This window comes from Zophobas morio, unplaced genomic scaffold, assembly GCF_036711695.1.
Source record: "Zophobas morio isolate AGI-343-1 ecotype UQ-CSIRO unplaced genomic scaffold, CSIRO_AGI_Zmor_V1 ptg000012l, whole genome shotgun sequence".
In the NCBI taxonomy this organism is placed as follows: Eukaryota; Metazoa; Arthropoda; class Insecta; order Coleoptera; family Tenebrionidae; genus Zophobas; species Zophobas morio.
This window is the reverse complement of record NW_026972117.1, coordinates 27,780,453-27,803,762: the sequence shown is the minus strand read 5'-3', so window position 1 is coordinate 27,803,762 and position 23,310 is coordinate 27,780,453. Positions and strand designations below refer to the sequence as shown.

The window sequence follows — 23,310 nt, the reverse complement described above, 5'->3', positions numbered from 1 at the left end:
CAATAGGAAATTAACTCTTTGTAGAGGCAATCATCCCGCTCCATCCATTCGTAACTTTTTTACTACGACGTTATGAATTTTTTTTAAAATACATATTCTTGGAGAAAAAATTGTCTCTGAAAGTTTCCCACAAAGTGTCGTTCCATGTAATATTAACGACGTATTGTCTGTAAGATGTTTCGGAGAATAAAGTTTTTTCGTTCAGTACTGTTCGATTTTCATGATAATGTAGATGTGAGCACATTTAAAAAGAAATTTTGTTGTTCAAGTTGTATCCTATTATATTTAGAAAATAATAAACTTTTGAAAATACTCCTAAATAAGGTTTAGTCTAATTTAAGAAGCGAAAGTGGTTTAGAAATTCAGGAAAATAAGTACTCCTATTACAATTAATTATTTTGTGAATTTTCTACAGATGTGTCCGAATTCAGTATGGAGATTTTATCGCGATTGTCGTTAAGTAAAATTAACCTGGGAAAAATCATTTTCCACTCAGATCAGGAAATACTCGTGCATGTAAATTTTGTAACCATGAACATTATAAAATATGTGTGTATTGTTTCGATGTACGGGTGTTTAAAAATCGGCGTGGGTAAAACTCAACAATTTATATCTTAATAACTGAAATTTAGACGACTGACTACACAGCGATTATGTATAATTCCGGCGCAACTTGAATGAATTCGCTCACTGGACTCGACTTGCTGACTGAATAATCGTTCTCGAGGGTGGCTTCTATTTTAAACCTGGATCGAGAACGCCACATCGAGGATTTTCTGGGCTCGCAATCGAGACTTCCGGTAAGCCGCTTCGACACCGTCAGCGATGATGACTCACCCATCAACACCGTGCGTATTAGAAAGCTCGGAAACCCATAGACGTCGTACCTGGGCGGCGTATGGGTTTATTTCGTAACAATATGTATGAAGTGGGTTAAAGAAGCATTTTTTTATGGCTTTCGGTGAATCAGATTGCAAATATTTCTGGTGAAATGACTGGATTTATCAAGTATTAAAAATTGTCAAATGTGGGTCATTAATATAAATAATAAATAATAGGGGACTCAACACCGATCCCTAGGATGCACCATAATTTATAGGAAAATATGATGAATGTAACTGATTGACAGCTACAAAATCAAATCCTTTTAATAAACCATAACAAGTTGTTAATGTATGAAGCTTTTTCTCAAAAGATGTTAAAACATTATTTGTTTTTAACAATGTTCTGAATATCTTAACAAAAATTTGAATCATTGAAAAAAAAGATGTAACGAGGATGCGAATGAGATTCGAACCTCACTAGCGCCGACCTTATTCGAACACTTGGTTGGCGCCTCAGACCAAGCTGCTACAACGCAGTTGTTCGGAGGCGCGCGAGATATCGGTTAATCAAAGCGCGTAGCGAATATTGCAGAAACAATTGTGATTAAAACTAAACGCGGATTCGTAAATTACAAGTGTAGGAGTATATGATTTTATAAAATTTAAAAATATTTACTGTTAAAAATTTTGAGGAGATGGCATCACGTTTTTGGTGAGGATGACTAGACAAATTTTGGTTAGCGTTTAACCATCTACATGATATTCCTAATGTACATACAAAATTTGACAGACAGACGGAAACGAAAGACTACTTTTTTCATAGTCTAGAGATCATGAAACGTCGAGAAAACATAAAAGTGGCCGATGGTCCGATGGACTCGATTACTATACTTCCTTAGCTTACGGGGTTAATATTTTGCTTTTTTTCTTAATATACGTAATATTCTTTGAACAACACGATACTCAAACACATGTTTTTAAATTCTTGTAAAGAAATAAGTATTTTGCAGTTAAGCTCCGCCCCCTTGGTTCTAGACGAATAAAAAAATCATCACAATTTAGATAGGGCAGGTTGTTTTAATATGTGTAGGCTTCTTTTCACAACAAGAAACTTAAAACATGTTTACAATGGAAAATTTGTAGAAGGAAATATCGATTTTGCAATTAGGCTCCGCCCCATAAGGTTCTTGTTGTGAAAAGGTGACTATGTATATTAAGAAAAAAAAAGGCAAAATATATATTATTTATCATCTTTCTTAAAAATGGGAACCACCTTTGAGACTTTTGACGCATACGTCTAGCATGTTTCTTTACACTTACTTTAACATTATATTTATTACTTTAACGTGTAGGGGTTCTCTTAAAAAAATAAAATTCGCAAAATCAAATTTTATAGTTTTTCGAAAATGCTGGATATGTTTCATTGTACTTCAGCTGCGAGGGAAGTTCTGTCGAAACAACCTTCGACTAGTTTTCAATATGAGTATGATCCAGGATTATTGCTGCACACTCCAACAAGAAGAGCACCACACAAGTTTCATGAGTAAAAGGCTAAATTGAATTTTTAAGACACGACAATTTCACAAAGATTTCTAAAATGGATAAAACCATTTTTGATAATATTTTCCAAAAATGCATGTCCATAAAAATTAAATCATAATTTTTCTTTAAAATTGTGTCTTACTTAAATTTTAGTTTTTCGTATTTTTTTCCAAATAAACTATGTCACAGCAACAAATGAAGTTCACATTCGTAATTAACAATACATCAAATATGTAAAACAGTTGTTAAAACAGACACAGTTTTTTGACATTAAAATTTTACAGGCCTGTGTATTCCACAGATACAACAGGCAAACGACAAATGACAGACGGAAACGGGCAACCTATTTTTTCGTACTCTAGGTGTCACGAAACGTCAAGAAAACATGAAAGTAGCCGTTTGCCAGACGATTACAATACTTTCTTAGCTTATGCTCAGGAAGTAAAAATTGGGCTTCTACTTGCTAAGATAAGACTGATTTTGCCAAATGACATCCTCTAATGAAAATAAAGGGCGGTGGAGCTAGTGTTGGCCAAAATAAAACTGATCTTATTTATTTTTAAGGACGAGTGGTCGGGGCTAGCACTAGGTAAGATTAGACTGATTTTGCCAAATGACAATTTCTCTAACAAAATAAGGGTGGGTGGGTGGGCGAGGCTAGTACTTGCCAAGATAAGACTGATTGTGGTAGATGACCTGTTCTTCCAAGAAAATAAAGGGTGGGTGGGCGGGGCTAGTATTTGCTAAGATAAGACTGACTTTAGCAGATGACTTGCTCTTCCAAGAAAATAAAGGGCGGGTGGGCCAGCTAGTATTTGCCAGAATAAAGCTGATCTTGGCAAATGACATACTCTCTAAAAAAATAAAGAACGAGTGGTCGGGATTAGCACTAGTTAAAATTAGACTGATTTTTCCAAATGACATATTCTCTAAAAAAAATAAGGGTGGGTGGGCGGGGCTAGTACTTGCCAAGATAGGACTGATGTTGGCAGATGACCCGCTTTTCCAAGAAAATAAAGGGCGGGTGGAGCTAATATTTACCAAAATAAAACTGATTTGACAAATGACCTACTCTCTAAGAGAATAAAGAAAGAATGGTCGGGACTAGCACTAGCTAAGATTAGACTGATTTTGCCAAATGACATATCTTCTAAAAAAATAAGGGTGGGTGGGCGGGGCTAGTACTTGCCAAGATAAGACTGACTTTGGCAGATGACCTGCTCTTCCAGGACAATAAAGGCTGAGTGGGCGGGGCTAGTACTTGTCAAAATAAGACTGATTTTGGCACATGACCTGCTCTTCCAAGAAAATAAAGGGTGGGTGGGCGGGGCTAGTACTTGCCAAGATAAGACTGATTTTGGCAGATGACCTACTTTTCCAAGAAAATAAAGGGACAGTGGGCCATCTAGTATTTGCCAAAATAAAACTGATCATGGCAAATGACCTACTCTCTAAAAAAAAATAAAGAACGAGTGGTCGGGACTAGCACTAGCTAAAATTAGACTGATTTTGCCAAATGACATATTCTCTAAAAAAAGAAGGGTGGGTGGGCGGGGCTACTACTTGCCAAGATAAGACTGATTTTGTCAAATGATATCTTCACAATTCAGCTGGTTTCATTTAAAATTTTTACATCGCCCAATTTTTCAAAGAACTTCGGATGAAAAAATTTTTCACAATTTACGTTTTTTCAACCTTTACTGCCCATTGACAGCAATGTAAAGGTGCACGACAAAGTAAGAGTAAATAATTACATTACTAGCCTAAGCTTTTGCAAATACGAGCAAGTTTGCCAGTATAATAAAACGAGTATTCGCAAAAACAGGGTCTGGCTGAGTTAAATAATTTTATAGAAGAGCGGGAAATGTCAGTTTTCGACTGCTAGAGAGACTCGGAAAACCCCTGTTTCTAACCGGAAGCAGAAAATATTTACGTTGTAAGTGCCGAAAGTACCAAATAGCATAACTAGCGCGAATTACATATAAAAAATTATATTGCTTTTTCTGAAATAATAATTTTAGTAATGTTACCATTGCAATGTTGGTACTTAGGTTGATGTTAGTTTTGTCACCAATAGGTGTCAAATTTGAACGCAAAAGTTTATAGATTTTGACGGAAGAGGCAGCTGTAAATTTCTTGCGGAATAAATTTGGAAAGGAGTACAAGCTGACTGTCAATAGCGCCAACCCAAAATTCATTAAGTAAAAATACTCTATACACTGAAATCAAAATTCGTACCAGTTTAAACTGAAATTACCGAGCTACGAGTCCAACATTGGGAGAATAATTTTTTTATATCAATAACTAATTTTGACATGTTAATGTATTTTATAATTATTGTATTTTGGATTTTGTCGTTCTAGATCATTTTAGAAAAATTATGCTTCACTAGCCTCAAATGAATGTACCATTTTCAAAAATGATAGTTCAAAAACATATTTCGATACTTGCGAAAATGCATTTTCTGATATTGTGTCCCAAGTAACTATTTAAAATATCAGCAGTTCTTTTCACAAATTGGGTATTTACCGTCAATATGACAAAAAGCAAATAACCAGTATAATTCTCGATGTGTTTTCTCTGTTTTCTCAGTTTTCTGTCAAAGGTTTTCAGATTAGCATCGCGACAGCGAAAGCCATCAAGAAAGAGTTTCTTTTGACGAAATTGATTAATGAATATGTTCTTCTTGCATACTTGGACGAAAAGTTGAAATATCAAATAATACAGTTTTCAAACTTTAAGCTATAGTAATAATGGTAAAAGTAAACAGTTATATCAGTTACGCTTTTAAAACTGATTGCCTTAGTAAGATGAAAATCAGGTATGAAAAAGCTAAAGTTTTTGAGAGATAAGATTGATCAGTTGTTTCTTAAAGCATCTGATTGGAAAAATTTAATGATGAAGGTAATGTCCACTATAATTCGTACGTAACTGTCTTTTTAATCGTGTTGATACGAAGAATTTTCTCCTATGAAAACTTATTATCATTATACTTATTATTATAGAATAAAGAAACAGTACTAATACCGTATGCGAGGTTGCGATCAGCACACATAGATCATAATAGACAGAGCTAATGTTTGTTGAAAAGAAATAGCATAAGCTTATGTGTATTAATCACAGCCTCGCTTTATCTAAAATTTTGTTGTAGCAAAAATACTAATTTCTAAAATGCAAATAACCCTACATCATTTTTAAAAGTACCCTAGATATCTTTCATGCATACAACTCTTGTATTATAGTTAACATTATTTTCTAGATGCAGTGAATTAAAATTTTAGTTTTATTATTTTTTTTTAGCAACAGTAAAGACTTTATGATTCTTTGTAAATTAGAAACTATATGCAGTAAATCTTATTCACTATCAGATCGTCTAATATCTTGGAAATTTAAATTAGGGTCTTAAATACATGCGAATGTATGTAGAATTGCGCACGAGATTTACTCGAGACTGTTCAACTAATTGCTACGCCGCTGGACACAAACCAATATTGATCGAACTTTTTACTCACCGTGCACTTGTAAAATAATTGGTTCACTGATTTCAGACCTTTCCACCCCTTTAATAATGTTGGTCACTATGCACCTATACTCTCCTTGGTAGTCGTAAGTGACGTTCGCAATGTAGAGTTTCGAATCTCTGCTTCGTTCCTCTTCTTTATTAGAGGGTGTGGGCAGCTTTTGCAACCACTTATACGTGGGCTGGGGATTCCCCTCTCCCAAACACTCGAACGAGGTAGGAGAAAACAACGTTACAGTCTTGACTCTATCCCGGCCAATGCTGATGATTTTTGGAGGGTCTGGAACATCAAATAAAAAATAACACAAATGAAAAACTTTTCAGAGATTCGCTGTCTTGCTTAATAATAGCCAGTAAAAGCGTGGGGATTAAAATCACGTTTGCACCGAAACGTCAAAATCATTTAATATCGATTTGTTATGTTGAGTGAAAGGGAGAGAGATAGAGGTAACACGTCTCCTTGGCGTTCAGTTGTGGTTGCACATAATCTTATATGAATTAGGACAGCATCCGGCGAAGTTTGGAGATTAGTAAATCTGTAGTTCGGATGTAATTTGTTCGTTAATTAGGGAAGCTAATTTGATAAGTGCAAACGCCATGTTGGTTTAGGACTAACAGAAAGCTCCGTTTAAATCGGCTGGATCTACATCTGGCACCTTCCCCTCGGTGTTTGAATGGTCACCTTAACATCGCTTTGAGTGACTTAATGGATTAAGAACTGTCAATTTAAACACTTGAGATAATCTTAAACTAACTTTTACGACATCCGATAATAATCTTTTGTTTTATTAATACTGAAATTTTATTGCACCTTTGTAAGAGTAGCTTCCCAAAAGACTACTCATAAAAGTAGTATGGATCTCATATCTGCTGAAATATTTTTTATACCAATAAGATTACAAGTTTTCTATAAAAAAAAAGTATTATCAGCGTTTAAATTATATCTGATGAGTGATGACACAATTGTAATTGTAATTCCACTAACCAACATTCAAACAGTAATCTTCATTGGATTTTACTCTAATTTTTTTTTGTTTTTTTTTTAATATATTATATACTTAGTACTCCTATAATTTTTTGTTTTGATTTGCATATTATTACTATGGGAGGGTGGTATTTTTCAGCTGGACCTTCAACGGGTTCTTTTCGAATGAAATGAGATATAGATAAAATCTTAAAGAAAAAATAATATAAATAAATTACGGGTGTGTTCATGGGACTTCTGAATTTTGATCTTCGTAACATACCAAAGAACTAAATAGTATAATTATAGATAATTACAATTACAAATTCAAGGCATTTAACATATTTTTTTAAATTTGGAATATGGAATTCTAACAAGTCAGTCTCACCGGATGAACAAGTCAACCTCATCGTCATACAGAACCAAGGAGAATGAAAAATATATTGCGAACTATGAAAAGTGATACCAAAAAGTGTGAATTCTGTGGGTGGTAATCTGGAAATATAGATAACTACTTAATGAAAATAAACTGAAACCATTTTAAATCAATCAGTATCACCAGGATAAGATTTTTTAGATAAAAACTGTATCAAATAATATTCCTCTGGTTTTAAGCGGTGTTAATTCCAGGCAACTTAAAAGTTTATTATGTTGATGTTATTATAAAGAATAATAAGTTCAAAGTAAATGAATCTGACAAATTTCTTTTGTACTTTTTCTCGGCATTAATGTACACATTATCAAACGGAGATTAAACTGCAGCACAATATTCAAGTCGTAACTCACAAAAACTGTAAAATGAGTTTATTTAAAAAGTTGACATATTCATTGAAAATTACTTGCAAAATATTATTAAATCTTAAAGCGGTATCTATTTAGTTTGGCCTTTACAAAATTAATAATATCTTTATTTTTTTCAGGTCGAGTTATCTTTACGAAAAAAATATTTTAAATATGTTGAAAGTTACAGTTCATTTTTTTGTTGAAAAATTTCTTAACAGTTAATTAAAAAAGAAGCTCGTTATGTATCAGATGGAATTCTGAGAACCACAGGTATTCTTTCAGGTAGATTTTCAGAAAAAAATCTTCAAAAAGTATGACTTGAAAGATATACACATTCCTAAACCATGTATCGTGTTTGCCTAGCTGAAGTCAGTAAGTGATGGGAACTTGTTGTTCCTTCATTAAATGATCTATGTATAACTAGTGTTGCAGTAATACAGGCTGATTTCGAAATAAGTATATGCAGTAATTTTAACTACGGCCCCACGTGCCGTAGTAGTGTAGAAAAACAGAAAAAACAAATTAAAAATCGAATGGGCAAAACCCTCATGAACCAGCCTCGATACGAAGTCACTGACCCACCATGTAAACAGTAGGTGGAAAAATGTTCGAATAAAAACGGTATAAACACTTTCAGTTTCAATTAAAAGTAAAACCGATTTTTTGCTGCATACCATTCGTTCATTCATGCATTCATTTATCGTTAAAGGTCAGTGCGATTCGTTGTAGCAACTTTGTGGTCCTGAGCAGGACCGATTTTTGGTAATACTTCCTGGTGATCGACTTTTGATTTTGACGGATGTTTGGTCCTTCCCACAACGATTTTACATTGTTTATTAAAAAAAAAAAAAATTAAGAGCAACGTCGAATGCTACTACATTTCTACGAGAAAAGTTGAAAATGTTGTCCTTGATACAGGCTTCAAAACGTGTTTGTTGATAGGTAAAAAACCATCGGGAGTTCCACGATCTCTAGCGGCTGCCACTTCCACGTGTTATTGAAGCTCTTCGATAGTTTCTGGACACTGTTGATTTCCATTAACTAACTTTTTCATCCAACCAATGGTTGAAATCGTACTTCTTGACGAGCATGTGGATTTTCATCGGACTAAATGTGAGTGTTGTGGCTGTTGAGAACAGCATTGCGAGTGAATCCTGCTTCATGCGTAAACAGAATGTACTTTAAAAAGTTCGGGCGTTCACGACACTGCGGTAACAACCATTTGCACTACAAACTGTCAAACTCCAACTTCAGCTGCAAGTCGACGAGTGCTGATGTCGGGGTTTTCTTCGTCGCGTTCCAAAATTTGTTCTTCAGCTTGCAGTATTCTTTCTGTCCTGTCATAGCCACGAGTCGTGAGTTTGAGGTTGAAGGTACCATGATCTCGGAAATGCTGTGCCATTGATGCAAATGTTCGCGCACACCATAAAGCATTACCATATCCACATACTCTGAATTGGAAAAATTCACCATAAACCAACTCCTGACCGTTCGATGCACATTTATTATCACGTTTTTGGTTCTTAATCCGCGTCAGTGAGTATATATGTTTAAATACATAGTCACTGTCCGAGTGGTTCTGTGACATTCATGGAAAGAAGTAGGTCAAGAAACACTACCAGCGGCGTGTATAACAATTTATGTTTAATTTAAAATATTTTTTTCTAGACAGTGTTACCACTTAGGAACGTGAATTTTCCACAGTGAAATAATTTTATTCTGAGCCATGCCCCATTTTTTTATTGTCTATATTTCGAAAACACCCTGTATATTGCAAATTAAATTTCATAAATTAATTATAAACAGCTATTCCATTTGACTTAAAACCTATGTATAAAGTTGGTCACTAAGTCAATTAAGATGAAGGACAAATCCTAAGGACACACAAGAATACATATCTATATTCAAATACAGTTTAATGTAACATGATGATCCCCCAAGGGTTATTGGCCTATTATGCTATTATCGAAGAAAACATTTTGGTGTATGAAACAAAGCAATATTTCTTAATATTCAAAATTTATATCAAACACATTACTTTTTTTCAAATTTTAATTCCATTGGAGGACAAGATTTACTAATAAATACAACTTGATGTTATTAGCATGTAAAACAGGGTCGGACAAATGTAAGTAATAATAAGAATGAACAATAAAATAACTAACGAGATTCTTTGAGCACATCTGATATAACAAAAGATTCTTTTGAAACGAAACCTTTGTGATACAGATATTTAACAAACTGTATTTTGTAATACAGTACAATATGATAATAGGATTCAAGTCAAGGATTTATAGTTTCAAACTTTCAAGTTTGTGTACATTGCGTTGAAATTATTTTCTCGGACAACTACTGTGTAGTTGTTGCAAAGTTGGTGTGTGTAGATCGGCCAGAAACAAAGACGTACAAAGTCGCAATGAAAATAATTCTAAAAAAAAACCACAAAAAGCATCGACGGCAGAATGAGATTAATGCAACCATTGTTATATACTTGTACATACATGTATATACATATATGTATTTACACAATGTACCTATGTCGTACGCGGTACGGACACGGAGAGATAGATAGTTATTGGTTATTAAAGAGTGTATATGTATTTTAGTTATGTAAGTATATTTCAGTAAATTAAGTGTCGAACTTTCACTTGTTGTGGCACTAATATCCGGCTCGAAGGATCATTATGTGCCGTACAGGATACGGGCACAGAGAAAAGGTGCTTAAACTCGTCGGTGACTCATCGAATATCGAACACTACCAAAAAGATTATTTTGTTGTACTTATTTGTTTATTTAAATTTTCCAAAATTTCATATTACCTCAAAATATGGTTAGATACTTAAATCTGGCAATGGACAGTAATATCTTCTTTTACCTATGGCTTAATAATCCACCTCATTTTTAAGTTAGGTTTTGAGTTATTCTGAAAAAATAAGTTTGAACTACTAAATTCGATGATTTTTGTTCACATAATGGACATTTTTGTAAATTTTAGTGAAACAATTAACACATTCTAATTTAAAGGTTATAGAACATTCACTGCTATTTATTTATTCATCGCTTTCGGAAAGTTGATGACGTCATCTAAGAACCCCGCGCCCTTGTATCTTGGGAGCAGATAGAGACATTGAAATTCTGTAACATTATTGTTTTTAGTTTGAAAGGGTTCTAGTATATCGCAAGTATGACACATATATGGCGTCGGCGTCGACCTCTGCTTTTTGTTTAAATTGCAATGTATATTAATTTTAACGGATTTTAATAGATCATTAAATTATGATTACAACGACACTTATATGTGTCATACTAATTTTAACTATAAAAGATTATTATCTAAATGAAGAGACATACTGAACAAATGTTAATACAATTATAATTAGTATTGTTAATTTTTAACGTCAGAAACCTAGGAATACTGCAATATTTCTTTGCTGCATGTCAAAAATGGTTCAATTTTTTTTATTCACAAAAACACTTATTATGAAAATTGGATCGCAATCCAGATTTAAGGTCCTTAGATTTATTACTGTGGAGATACATAAAAGATTTGAAGTATTTGTGACACTTGCCTGATTTAGAATCTGAAAATAACTAAATTGGGAATGTTTGTGGCTTTTTAACGCGGGGTATTTTATTTAATCCCGAACTAATAAGAGGTTTTGTGGTCACTGTGAAGGAAAACAGTTTGAACATACGTTTAAATTACTGTTTTTAAAACATTTTACTATTTTCTTGTAAAATAAATTAGTAGTACTTTATTTCACTCAACTTTTATTTTTTTATCGATTGAAAATGAAATAAACACCTACGTATTTCATATTGTTGTAACTGTAATTTAAACATCTATCAAAATCTAAAAATATATAAGTTGCCATTAAAAAACATGAATGACATATACTAAATTAATCTGCTCCCTTCAAGCTAAAAACAATGACGTTTAAAGAATTTCAATATCTCTATCCGTTTCCAAGGTATTAGGCCGCGCAGTTTTACCTGGGAGTCTTGTAGCGTATCTACAATAAAAAATATATTTGGAGTAGGCCTCGGAATTATTATTTCTCGTTTATAATAGGGTAATTATTTTCGGAGACTTATAAGTAGACACCCGAACATACTTTAGTGCATGGATGGTTTAATCAATACTATTTTAAATACAGTCGGGTTGACAGATAATTGACATTTGACTTGACAGCATTTCCTAGAGTTATTATCATTTTTTCGCGGTTTAGTGTTATTTCATCTTTTGCTTTGTTTGCATAATAAACTAGTGTGTAAATTGTTTATGTTATGAATTGAAATCCAAAACTATAACATTATGTTTGTGTTGAATGCCGGTGTTTCAAGTTTAGACCGAATCACTGTTGTAGTAGTTATTGTAACAATTTAATTAATTACAGGTAAAATAATGGAATGCGGATTTAAACTTTGATCAGTGAGATTATTACGATTATTTCATTACGACTAATGTTACCGGTGAGTACAGTTTTGTAGTGGTATGCTGTTATGATTTGTTCAATGTGAAAATTTAATCGGTTTGTTAATTTAACACGTGACAATTTGATTGTTTTAAAATTATCTACAACTCTTAGTAAATTCTAATAGTTTGCATATTTTTCTACAGTTTATAACTTTTTAAATAGCAATAATAATAATCAACTATTTTTTTTTATGAGTCGAGGCGTAGTGAAAGACGTGAATCCAGAATAAAGAGAAAATACTAACTCATCTTGTGATATCTTTTCAAGAATTTCCTGAGATGATATATACCTTTCTGTGCCGCAGATGTGTCGTTGTTGAACGACCACCTAAACTTAATATGGATTTTCTTTAGCAATCGAAATTTTAAATTTAGGTGATAAGCTCAGTGAGCTACGGTTAAAACTGTTTTGTCGAGAACATTTTTTAATAAATAAGAATACTGAAAGCGGATTACCCTGGCCCTTGAATTGTTATCAAATTTACATGCAAGTCAGAGCTTATTTTTCGATATAAATTCATTATTTATTCAATTTTCGTAAGGATAAACATTTCAATTTTAATATATGTAATGCAAACACCGCCATGACGTTACTTTATTCCACGAATTTTACGGAAATTAAGTGGGTCGTTCCCGAAGTAATAAAAAAAATATATGGACCCTTTCTGAGAAAACAGCACATATTTAAATCAGTTCATATTACATTCATTACTTTGGATATCCTCCATAGATAGCCGTCAAAATGAAAACTATATTATTGAAGCATATCCCACGTCAAAAAATAGTTTACAATAAACATTTATTTAATACATTTTTGAGATGCTGTCGTCAATTTTTTTAAGAAGTATTTAAAATCAAAAATTTTTAAATGAACACTGAAAAATACGGTTTAACACGATTGCAGAACTGCATTTCAGACGCAGAGATATCCGCTAGAAGCTACTTTAATCAATTTTTTCAAAACCCATTGTCCATATTTCTTTTCTGTTGCATTTATTTTAACTGGCAGGAATAGATTCAGTCGATCTCCATGTAAAGAGATTTCCGTGAAGCTGTTGGAATTCTTTTTTCGGATGCTCAGGAATCATTCTTAATGCAAACCTTTTATATCCTTAAAAGGGTAGCACAAAAACTTTCACTTTATAACAGCAAAACGTAGCAAAGATAAAAACCTATTAGAATCAGCATTAAGTTTTTATTACATGCGAGCAGACATAGTCCTTTTATTTGATATTATGAATTTTAGTAAAAAGGTGGAGGAGATGAGAAAATTATTACGGAAAAGAGGAGGTTATTGAAAATTTTTAATATCTGCTAAATATTACATTGCGGATGTAATAAGAGCAATGTACATATGCTTCGTTTAGGTTCTGGAAATTTATCGTTAGAAGTCTAGATATTTGCAGCAGCGTTTTATCGCTAGGCGTTAAAAGAACATAAAATTTTTCAGGTGGGATAAGGTTTTATGTGTACGTACGCTTTACACCTTTTCTAATTAACCGTCTGTGTCCAAACTGCGGTAGTGACTGCAGTTAATACATTTTTTTTCGGAAACTGTCGATATAAAAAATACGTGCTTCCGATAAAATGGAAATAATGCTATATACAGAATGTACGAAGCTAAAAGAATGTAAACATAATTCTATCATTTACTATATATGAAGAAGAAAGAAGTTTTTACACATTGCGAGATAGCATACAAGCGTAACTTGTGGAAAACAATTTTTGGAAAATTTGGAGCGTGTAAATTAGATGCCGACGCCACAAGTACAAGGTTCTATAAATGATTATAGGGTCGAAGTAGGTCATGGAAACGTGCCGCCTCTCAGTTTTAGACTTTACTAAATGCCCAAGGACTCACGATAAATACCACATGCATCTGTACATCTGCTTGCCTAAATGCTTCATATCTTATAAAAAAAAATGAAACTAATTCATCAAACAAATTGATTGCTCTTAAACATCACAGTAAATATTGAAAATGTTCACCATTTTATTCAAGGCATATGTTCACTCTCTTTTTAATTTAAAAAATATTCTGTAACATCCTTTCATCAATGCTTGCTGATTTTAGCAGGTATTAGCCCGACCCGTCCACTATTTTCTTAGAGGGTATGTCATCTGCCAAAATCGATGTTAGATTAGCAGGTACTAACCTCGCTCACCCACCCTCTATTTTCTTAGAGAAATCTCATTTGCCAAATCAGTCTTATCCTAGCAGGTACTAGCCCCGCCCACCCACCCGCCCATTTCTTGGAGAGTTTTTGATTTGCCAAAATCAGTCTCATCCTAGCTAGTAGCTGCTAAGATAAAACTGATTTTGGTAAATGAAATATCTTCCAAGAAAAGAGAGGGTGGGTGGGCGGGCGGGCCTAGTACCTGCCAAGGTAAGACTGATTTTGGCAAATGAGATCTATCTAAGAAAATAGAGGGCGGGTGGGCTGGGTCAGTACCTGCTAAAGTAAGTCGTTTTTGGCAAATGACATACCCTTTAAGAAAACAAAGGGTGGGTGGGCGGGGCTAATGGCTGCTAAGATAAAACTGATTTTAGCACGTATTAGCCCAACCCGTCTACTATTTTCTTAGAGGGTAGTCATCTGCCAAAATCGATGTTAGACTAGCAGATACTAACCCCGTCCACCCACCCTCTATTTTCTTAGAGAAATCTCATTTGCCAAATCAGTCTTATCCTAGCAAGTACTAACCCCGCCCACCCATCGTCTCTTTTCAGCATCAATTTTATGTTGTAACAGGAACTCCTGACTGCTGAGGAAATCTTGTCAAAGATGTTTGCGGATTCTGCTGAAGCCGTCTCAAATGATCAACAACTTCCTCAGATACTGAAGGTCTTCCAGGAGATTTCCCTTTATCGACACTGCCAGTTCGAACAAATCTCTTGATTTCATCTCTAATGTGAGCCTCTAAAGATGTTTCTTGGATGATTAAAACACGGTATTTGGCCAGATATTCTTGCTTACAAGCGGTTACAGAATACACTCGCTCTCAGTTTACGGATGTCTCATTGCGATAATACATAACAATAAAAGTGTCTTGTTCAACAGAATAAACCATTTTCACGGTCTTCGCTTCCTAGCACAAAAAGAAAAATTTTCGTACGCACCTAGAGTTTTGAAAGCGACTATTTTGTTGTTTTGAGCTTAGATCAACGAGAATTACTGTAATTCACACTTGTAAAACGTTAAAACAATAAAAACGATGATTGCATGCGTTACATTTCTGAATTCAGAAAAAAATACACTATTTAAACCAAACATTTGACCACTAGTGCTATAAAAAAACTCAACTTAGCCCTGCATTTCAAAAACACATGAAGTATAAAATTTGAAAAAAATTGCAGAAAAAAAAAGAGAGTGCATCGAGTCAGGGACGCACGAATGGAGTTTTAACTCTGCGCTGTCAATTTATATAAATTAAACACGTATACGAAGAATCTTAAAAAATAAAATGCTTTCATTAGTTCATTTGCACATAATACACTTTTACTTCAAGTTGATAGACAACTTACAAATCAACTGGCCTTAATAACATAGAAGCATCAATGTAGTAATCTCCCCCACGATTACCTTTTTTTATTATTTGTGCGATTAAGTATATTTTATATATTGAAATTCCCTAATAGGGAACTACAGAAACAAGCTAAAAAACAGAGAAAATTAAATAGTTTATTTCCCTCTCTCTCTTTCTCTTTCTCTAGTGCGGCGTTATATGCCGATGTTCAAACCGGTCTCGGTGACCTCGACACCGACACCGACACCGACACCGACACTGACACCGACCCCAACCTCGTAGCTGGAACTCGACATTCTTATTCGGACGCGTATACGTGTTCTACATATATTACGACAAAAAAGGAGTTAAAACTCCAATAGAACTTGAGTTTTCCTAGGGACAGCTCAAATTTCAAAAAGATTCAACAAACCGTTTTTTGATATTCAACTGGTTTTTTTTTTTAGCGACGGTGTATAATCGAAAAAATTGGAATCGAGTCTTTGTTTCGGACTAAAAAGGAAGCAAGATTTGTTTTAGTTTTAAAAGAAATGTTGAAATCTAACTTTTTGAAAATTCTTGGAATGGACAGAGTACCAATAAAAGATAATGAAGGTAGGGTAAAAGTTGTTGTGGAACGTGGACCAAGGATTAAAGTATTAGTAAGTTTGTAGTTGTAGAGGGATTTGGTAAAGATTTCCATAACTAAACGTGTAGGGAAATTGTTATATACCCCTATTTGTCGGATGATGTCAAGTTCTTTTCCGAAGGTTTCTCGGCATTGCGGGATGTGTAGTAGTAATCTATAGAAAAGGGAATTGAAAGCTGCAAATTTGTGAGAGCTGCGATTGGAAGAACACCGAGGTATCATAGTATCAGTAGTGGTGGGTTTACTAAAAATTTCACATGGAAAGGAATTAGTTAACTTCTTTTTAATGATAAGAAGATTTAAGAAAGGGATAGAACTGTTTTGTTCAATTTCGTAAGTAAAGTTTATAGAAGGATGGACTGACTGGATTAATGTAGGCTACGAAAGAGATGAGATCCTCTAAAGAATCTTGAAAGAGAGATAAACATCATTTACGTAGAGGCTTCATAATTTGATTCTATTTGAAAATTTGGTATTTGAGACAATTTCTGTTTCTACATTGTTCATAAATATTTCCGCTAGAAACGGTGATGAAACCATTGCTAAGCCAGTGTTTTTTTTTATAAAACGAACTAGTGAGTTTGACAAAAATTTGTTTTAATTAATTTGTATGATTAAATTGAGGTAAATCTGATTCAAATAAAAGACCACTGACCATTGAGGGAAAGAGATAGAAACGTTAAAGGAAATGAAAAAAAAAGTTGTTTGATTGCGTATTTATTATGAGATGGAACAAATTTTCTTAGGGTGATATTAAGCCATTTTGTTAATCGATGACATGGGGAAAGTTTTTGGATATTTTTGAAAATTACTTATACATGCATTACAAATAATGCCAAGAAAATTAGAAATGCATAATTTTCTAATTCTAATTTTTCACAAATGGCGATTAACAAAGAAATTAACGTTGATAAGCTAGATCATACCAGACCTCTGTTTGGACTTTCCATGTGTTAATAAGTACACAGCTGCAGCAGATCTTTAAATTTTTTGATTTATTGGATGCTAACAATTACTCATCTGCTAACTCTTCCTGGGCGTCATATTTTCGATGTTCAGAAACTTTTGTGTCACTCTGTACTTAATTCAATTAATCGATTAAAGCTTCCCTGATGGTTCAACTTAAACGGGTGGATCAAAGGCATTTTCGCCGGCAGATGTCGATAGATTTCTGCACGGACGTGGAGACAAAGCAATAACGGCCCAACTTGTGTGTTTCATTATGAAATCCGTCGGCAACCGCGAAAGTATAGGTAGCAGATGTCACCTGTACAATCACCCAGAAACTTCCTGAACGAGGGTTGCTTCTAATTAGTTAAACACACGTTTGGATGATCCCGTACATTCTTGTTAGCAAGATTAAACCTACAAGCAGGTGCCACGTACACATACAATGTGGGCACGAAGCCATTGTGTGCCGTATTTTTATATTAACCTAATTGGGCTAATTAAACGACGATGTTATTTTGAGAGAAAACGCAAATGGCATCGGAATGAATCGGCGGAAAAATGTGATTTTTCATATTTAGAGCATACGAAAGTACATTTGTGGGGTTTTGATGATTATTGGCTCGTTGGGGAGTATCTTTTACGGAATTAAGATGTTTACTTGTCTGCGAAGGTAAACAGCTAATGTCAATTGCAAATATCGTATTTGCATACAAATTTCCGATAACAAGACGACGTGGATGCAGCAAATTATAGTCAATTTGAAAGTTAAATTGTTCGAAAACTATTAAATTGTTAAATGTACTCGTCTATCTATATGGGGTTCCGCCGAATTCACGGGAAGAAAATTTTGTTATAGCCGGAGAATACATAGCAATTGAATTTGTAAATGCAAATGTTGGAGCCTACGAGATGTATACTAAAATTTCATACTCGGCTTACTTTCCATTTGCAATAGATATAAATATTAGAAACAATAGTAACAGTAAAGTGTACTCAATTATGACGGCTAAACACAATATGTCGTTAAAAGCGATATCTAAGTTACTGAATTTTTGTTTTTAAAAGAATCGTAAGTGCAAGAAATATCTGATAGGAGTGAATACGGTGTGAAAATTGTTGTGAACATACCCATTCACTCAGTGAACATGAAAGTGTTGTAATTAGCTCGTTTACATAATGCTCTTCTCTGTTTAGGGGTAAAGTGTGGGTAAGGTCATTGGCGGACCGCAGCCTCACGTTCCAAAAGATAGGCTTGAAAACCAGTGACCAGTGAGTAACGAGCCAATAAAGCGCAGTACTAATTTATTCAACTAAACATGTCCAGTGTATACAGAATTAAAATGTACCTATGTAAAGTCAGAGCATGGAAAATATTTTTTCCGTTAACTGGAATTATAGTGTTGTTAAGTTTTAGTATGTTATTATTTTTTGGCAAAAAATAAAAGATCGTCGAATTTATAACATTTTCGCAATCATATAATCCTTTCGATGGAGACGAACACTAAGATAAATTCCGTTGAATTGTATAAATTTCCAAATAACTTATACATTCATCAACCTTCAGTACGATTGAAAATGGTAATTAAATGTTTTACGGGCTTCAGTAATTTTTCTGAATATTTTAAAGCTCTTGATTACGGCCTACCAGTGCTGGTGATTTATTTTTTAAGGCACTCTACTTCAACTGTGCCTAGGGACCTTATTCAGGCTCTTATTCTATCTAGCAAATGAATAGTTGAATCATACGACAATATGCTACATTTGAAGAAACTTAAATTTAGTGGGAAAATAGTGGTGTTAGTTATAAGCCAAATGTTTTATCACGTCCTACACCAGATCTCTTTGTTCTCGATTAATTGGTGGTCAATTTCTGGACAAAAAGGATACTATATGAACATCCTTGTTTTTTCATTTGTACCTAACTTTTTTTTTTACTTCCGGAGCGTAAGCTAAGGAAGGATTTTAATAGCGTCGATCAAGCAAACGGCTATGTTCATGTTTCATATTCCTAGAGTAGGAAAAAATAAATCTCCCGTTTCCGTTTGCCTGTCTGTTGCCTATGTCGATTTCATATATATGTAGACAGTAAATTTGTCTAATCACTCCCTCTAACACCCCTACCAACACACATCAAGAAGCTTTTCACTACACCTCAAGTCCAACACCAATACGCATTAACACCGGAGGATGAGATCCGTCCGGTGGGGCTTGGAGCCTCGAACAAACAGGTACTGGTAAACTTTGGCCATTGCCTCTTAGCCTTGCCCGCTGTGGGTTACCATATTTGCGCTTTATAAGACTATGCAAAACCATCATACAAGCTTTCCGTATGTCAAGTTCGAAAGACTGGACCTCGATAACCAGTAGTGGGAGTTTGTGCTGCTCCATCCTATCTTGGGATAATCAAACAGGCTTCTTGGCCCGGGTACTGGTGGAGCTGAACAGGTTTCTGCTTTCCACAAGGAGTTAAAGACACTTCTTGCAGGTCCGTCCTTATAACTGTCTGGTTTCCAAGTACTGCCTAACTTGTCAGGGCCTGTCACCAGCCAAATACCAATGCGTCAGAAGTACCCAGTACCATTTTGCAGTCCGCTAGGCTCCTCTTTCGGTACGAACGATAATTGATCTCATTCGAATATTTCCTCGTGGTTATAATATGATACTTTTGAACTGCATTAATAATGTTGAGCTAGTGCCCAGGCTCCATGTGTGCTACTAACATTACTTGAGTATACGCATGGTTGTTGTAGACGGTAGAAGATTAAATGATTAATTTAGCGACAACTGTAAACGGTTTTCTTTGTGTTGAAGATTTAGATTAAGTTTGATTAGAAATCAAAACAAAATCATGTTGCGTCAAAAAATTGAACGTTTATTTTTTCAATTTATTGTCTTATGGTTTCTACTAGTGAAAAAAATAGTATATTAACCACGGTTGTAAAGCCACTTCTAGACCGTGCGCAAATTAGAACCTTGGCTAATAATATACTATTTCAACATTTGAGTAGAAAAAAGTGCCACTGTTGAACGTTCAAAATCATCTAAAATTTCTCAACAATCAGTTCAGATGTCTAATATACAAAATTAATAACAGAGGCCAGACGACGACTAACAACAAACAAAGGAAACAGACGAAAACGGGGACCTAGTCTTTCATACTTTAGGAGTTGTGGTAGAAGAAGCATAGTCATTCATTAATTGGCTTACTCTCTACATAAAGTTTCAAATACACAGGAGTTATTTTATTATATTATAGTTTTGTTTTGTTGTCCACTGTTTTTAATATATTGTAAGACCAGAAAAAAGAGGGTCCGTTCACAGGGATCCGAACCCGGGTCTCCCAATTGGCGATCAGGTGTGATTAGAACTACACTATCACCATAATCATAATGCCTACAGTATTAGTTTTCTTTCACTGTTAATTTTTCTTGTTTTTTCCTTTCCGAACACGAGTTGAGGAAGTACTGTAATAGTGTTCATCCGACGAATGGCTACTTTCATGTTTTTTCACATTTCATGACACCTAGAGTACAAAAATCAGTCCTCTCGTTACCGTTTGTATATTATCTGTCTATCTGCTTGTCGTCTGTGTCGATTTTTATTAGACAGATAAATCTCCGAAACTACAATTGTTGTAATTTTTTTTATGTATGTTAGGAGAGGGTAAAACGTTAACCGAAATTAATTATCCCCAACTACAATTTGAGGACATCACCTCAAAATTTTAAATTATTTAAATTTTATAAAATACATATCATATCCTGTGCTTGTGGTTTATGAATCCGCCACGAGTTTTGCCACTTAGGCATCCAAATGTTCCCAAAAAATTATATACCAAGGTTTTATATCTATCAATTATAAACTAATAAACGACAGCATGTGAAGGTCGCCGCTTTGACCTACTCATGGGCTACTTTTTTCTTCCTACGCTGTGACTATATTTTTACTTCACGAGCGTAAGCCAAAAAAGTATTGTAATAGAGGCCATCGGACGGATACTTCCCTATTTTCTCTATGGTTCATGCCCCTAGAGTACGAAAAAATAGGTCACCCGTTTTCGTCTGTCTGTCATCTGTGTCAATTTTTATTAGACAAATAATTTTCGAAACAACCGGCTCGATTGTTGTACATATTATTTTATATGTATATTAGGAGTATCGTGTGTATGGTAAAACGTTAAAAAAATAGTCTAATCATCCCCACAAATAATGGAAAGACGTTATATTCAATATTTACAACAGTAAATATTATTAAATTTTACAAAATAATGTACTCCCGCATTTTCGATTTATGAATCCGTGTCGAATTTTTACATTAGATATCCAGAGTTTTGGGAAAAAAAAATCAAAATTGTATAACGACATTTCCAATTTTATAGAGGTTTAAATATTATCATAAGGGTGGTAAATGGTTACTCAAAAATTGTTCGACCCCCCCCCCACACACACAAAAGTACACAAAACTATAATGTCATCTTACATATATATACAGGTTCTTCTCTTCAAATTTACGAGTGTTTATGTTAGAGATCTAGTTTTTTAAGGAAAAAACCGAGATTAATTAATTTATTAGTCCTGTCCTCTGTGTTGAGCAGACAGAAGAAAGAAACAATTTTAGTTTCTTTTAACATAAATGCATTCTTTGATGCTGCCGCGGATTCTGGTTGTGAACGTCCTAAGAGTCGAATTCTTTTCGAATCATAAACATAAACTGTCGAAGTTGAGCAAGTACTGAAAATAAGAAGATGAAATGGATATAAAGGATACATAGAATTAAGGCTTTGTTTCAACTGTTGTCTTTCAAACTCAAAAGTTTTGGGTCTGTTTTAGATCACATTCAACAATGCAATAATAATAATTAATCGATCGAAAACGTTTTATTAAAAATCGCGTTTTATATAAATTTTTCAACATTTGATATTCTCACTCGTATTCTTGTGTGAATAATGTATGGCCGTGCTCCAATTTTCAGCAATTTATTTTCGTGAACAAAATTTAGAAGAGAGAATGAAATATCCTGTACAAATTGTGACTATTATCCACTTGAAAAAAACCTAAATTCTGTTTTTAGAGCGAGCTTCCCTTAATTCCAACGAAACAAGCCCCTGTGCAGCTTTCGACATATTGAAAAAGCAAGGGAGTCTATGAAGGGAATTCCGTTTCGTATTATTTGGGCCATGGGATTAATTTTGAGTCTCATTTAAAGTAACTTTATTCACGACGATATCTTTAACTTGAAATAGGTATTTCGGACGGCTCTGGTGACCCATCAAAGGACAAAATAAGCATTATAGCGAGTTGTTTTAAACTCGAAACAATCAGTATTTTATCAGCATTTCAAGATCTTATTCACGAATTTTCAAAAAATATTTCTGCAAGTTAAAAATAATATTTTGTTAAAGTAATGAATTAATTATTGTTTTATTTTTGTAACCTGCGCTGTATCGTTAGATGCGGTACAGTAGTAATAACGTACTCTAAACTGAAATGTGCTTCAACCCACATTGTTAAAGTTGGCAGCACTCAAGATTAAATCTTCAAAGTTTATTGCAGTTATAACTATTATTGTTGAACTGCCATATTGAGCAGAAATTGGGAAGGAGATAAGGAGGCCGAATGGTTTAGTGTCTTACAACTTAACGCAAATGACGACATACGATTCTCATTATACACATTTCAAGAAGGTGTTTTTAGTGCGAGTCCCAACTATTACCTACGCTTTGCAAGCAACTCGTGTGTTATGCCCTGGTATGTTCTATATCGAATGAAGCATTAATGTCTGGAATGCAGTGTAATTGTGTAAAATATGGTCACATTAAAATCCAACGGTCATCTAACTGTATTGTAAATTAACATTTACGATCTGATGTAATAAATAAACTTGTCCTAAAAATTTAATTTGATACAACTCTGTTATTGCACATTCAAAATAGCTTTGCCATTTAATTAGTTTGCATTCAGTAACTTCTCTATTCTTCCAGTGAACATGCATTTCGTGTGGAGGCAATATTGGACACGCCTTTAATCAAAAATTCATGATATAATGAATGTGCTTGTCGCAAATAATCAAAATTGAAGTCATTGCCTACACAGA

The 23,310-nt window shown here is 34.1% G+C and overlaps 1 protein-coding gene across 4 annotated transcripts in view; it reads right to left on the bottom strand.

Annotated features, from left to right (window-relative positions):
• Window positions 1-23,310, bottom strand: part of LOC135128126 (uncharacterized protein) — a 513,893-nt gene that overhangs the window by 41,575 nt on the left and 449,008 nt on the right. For all 4 annotated transcript variants that reach the window (XM_064054997.1, XM_064054998.1, XM_064055000.1 and 1 more), the window contains one exon: window positions 5,879-6,166. In XM_064054997.1, coding sequence (XP_063911067.1) covers window positions 5,879-6,166 — 288 coding nt within the window. The remainder of the gene's footprint in view (window positions 1-5,878; window positions 6,167-23,310) is intronic.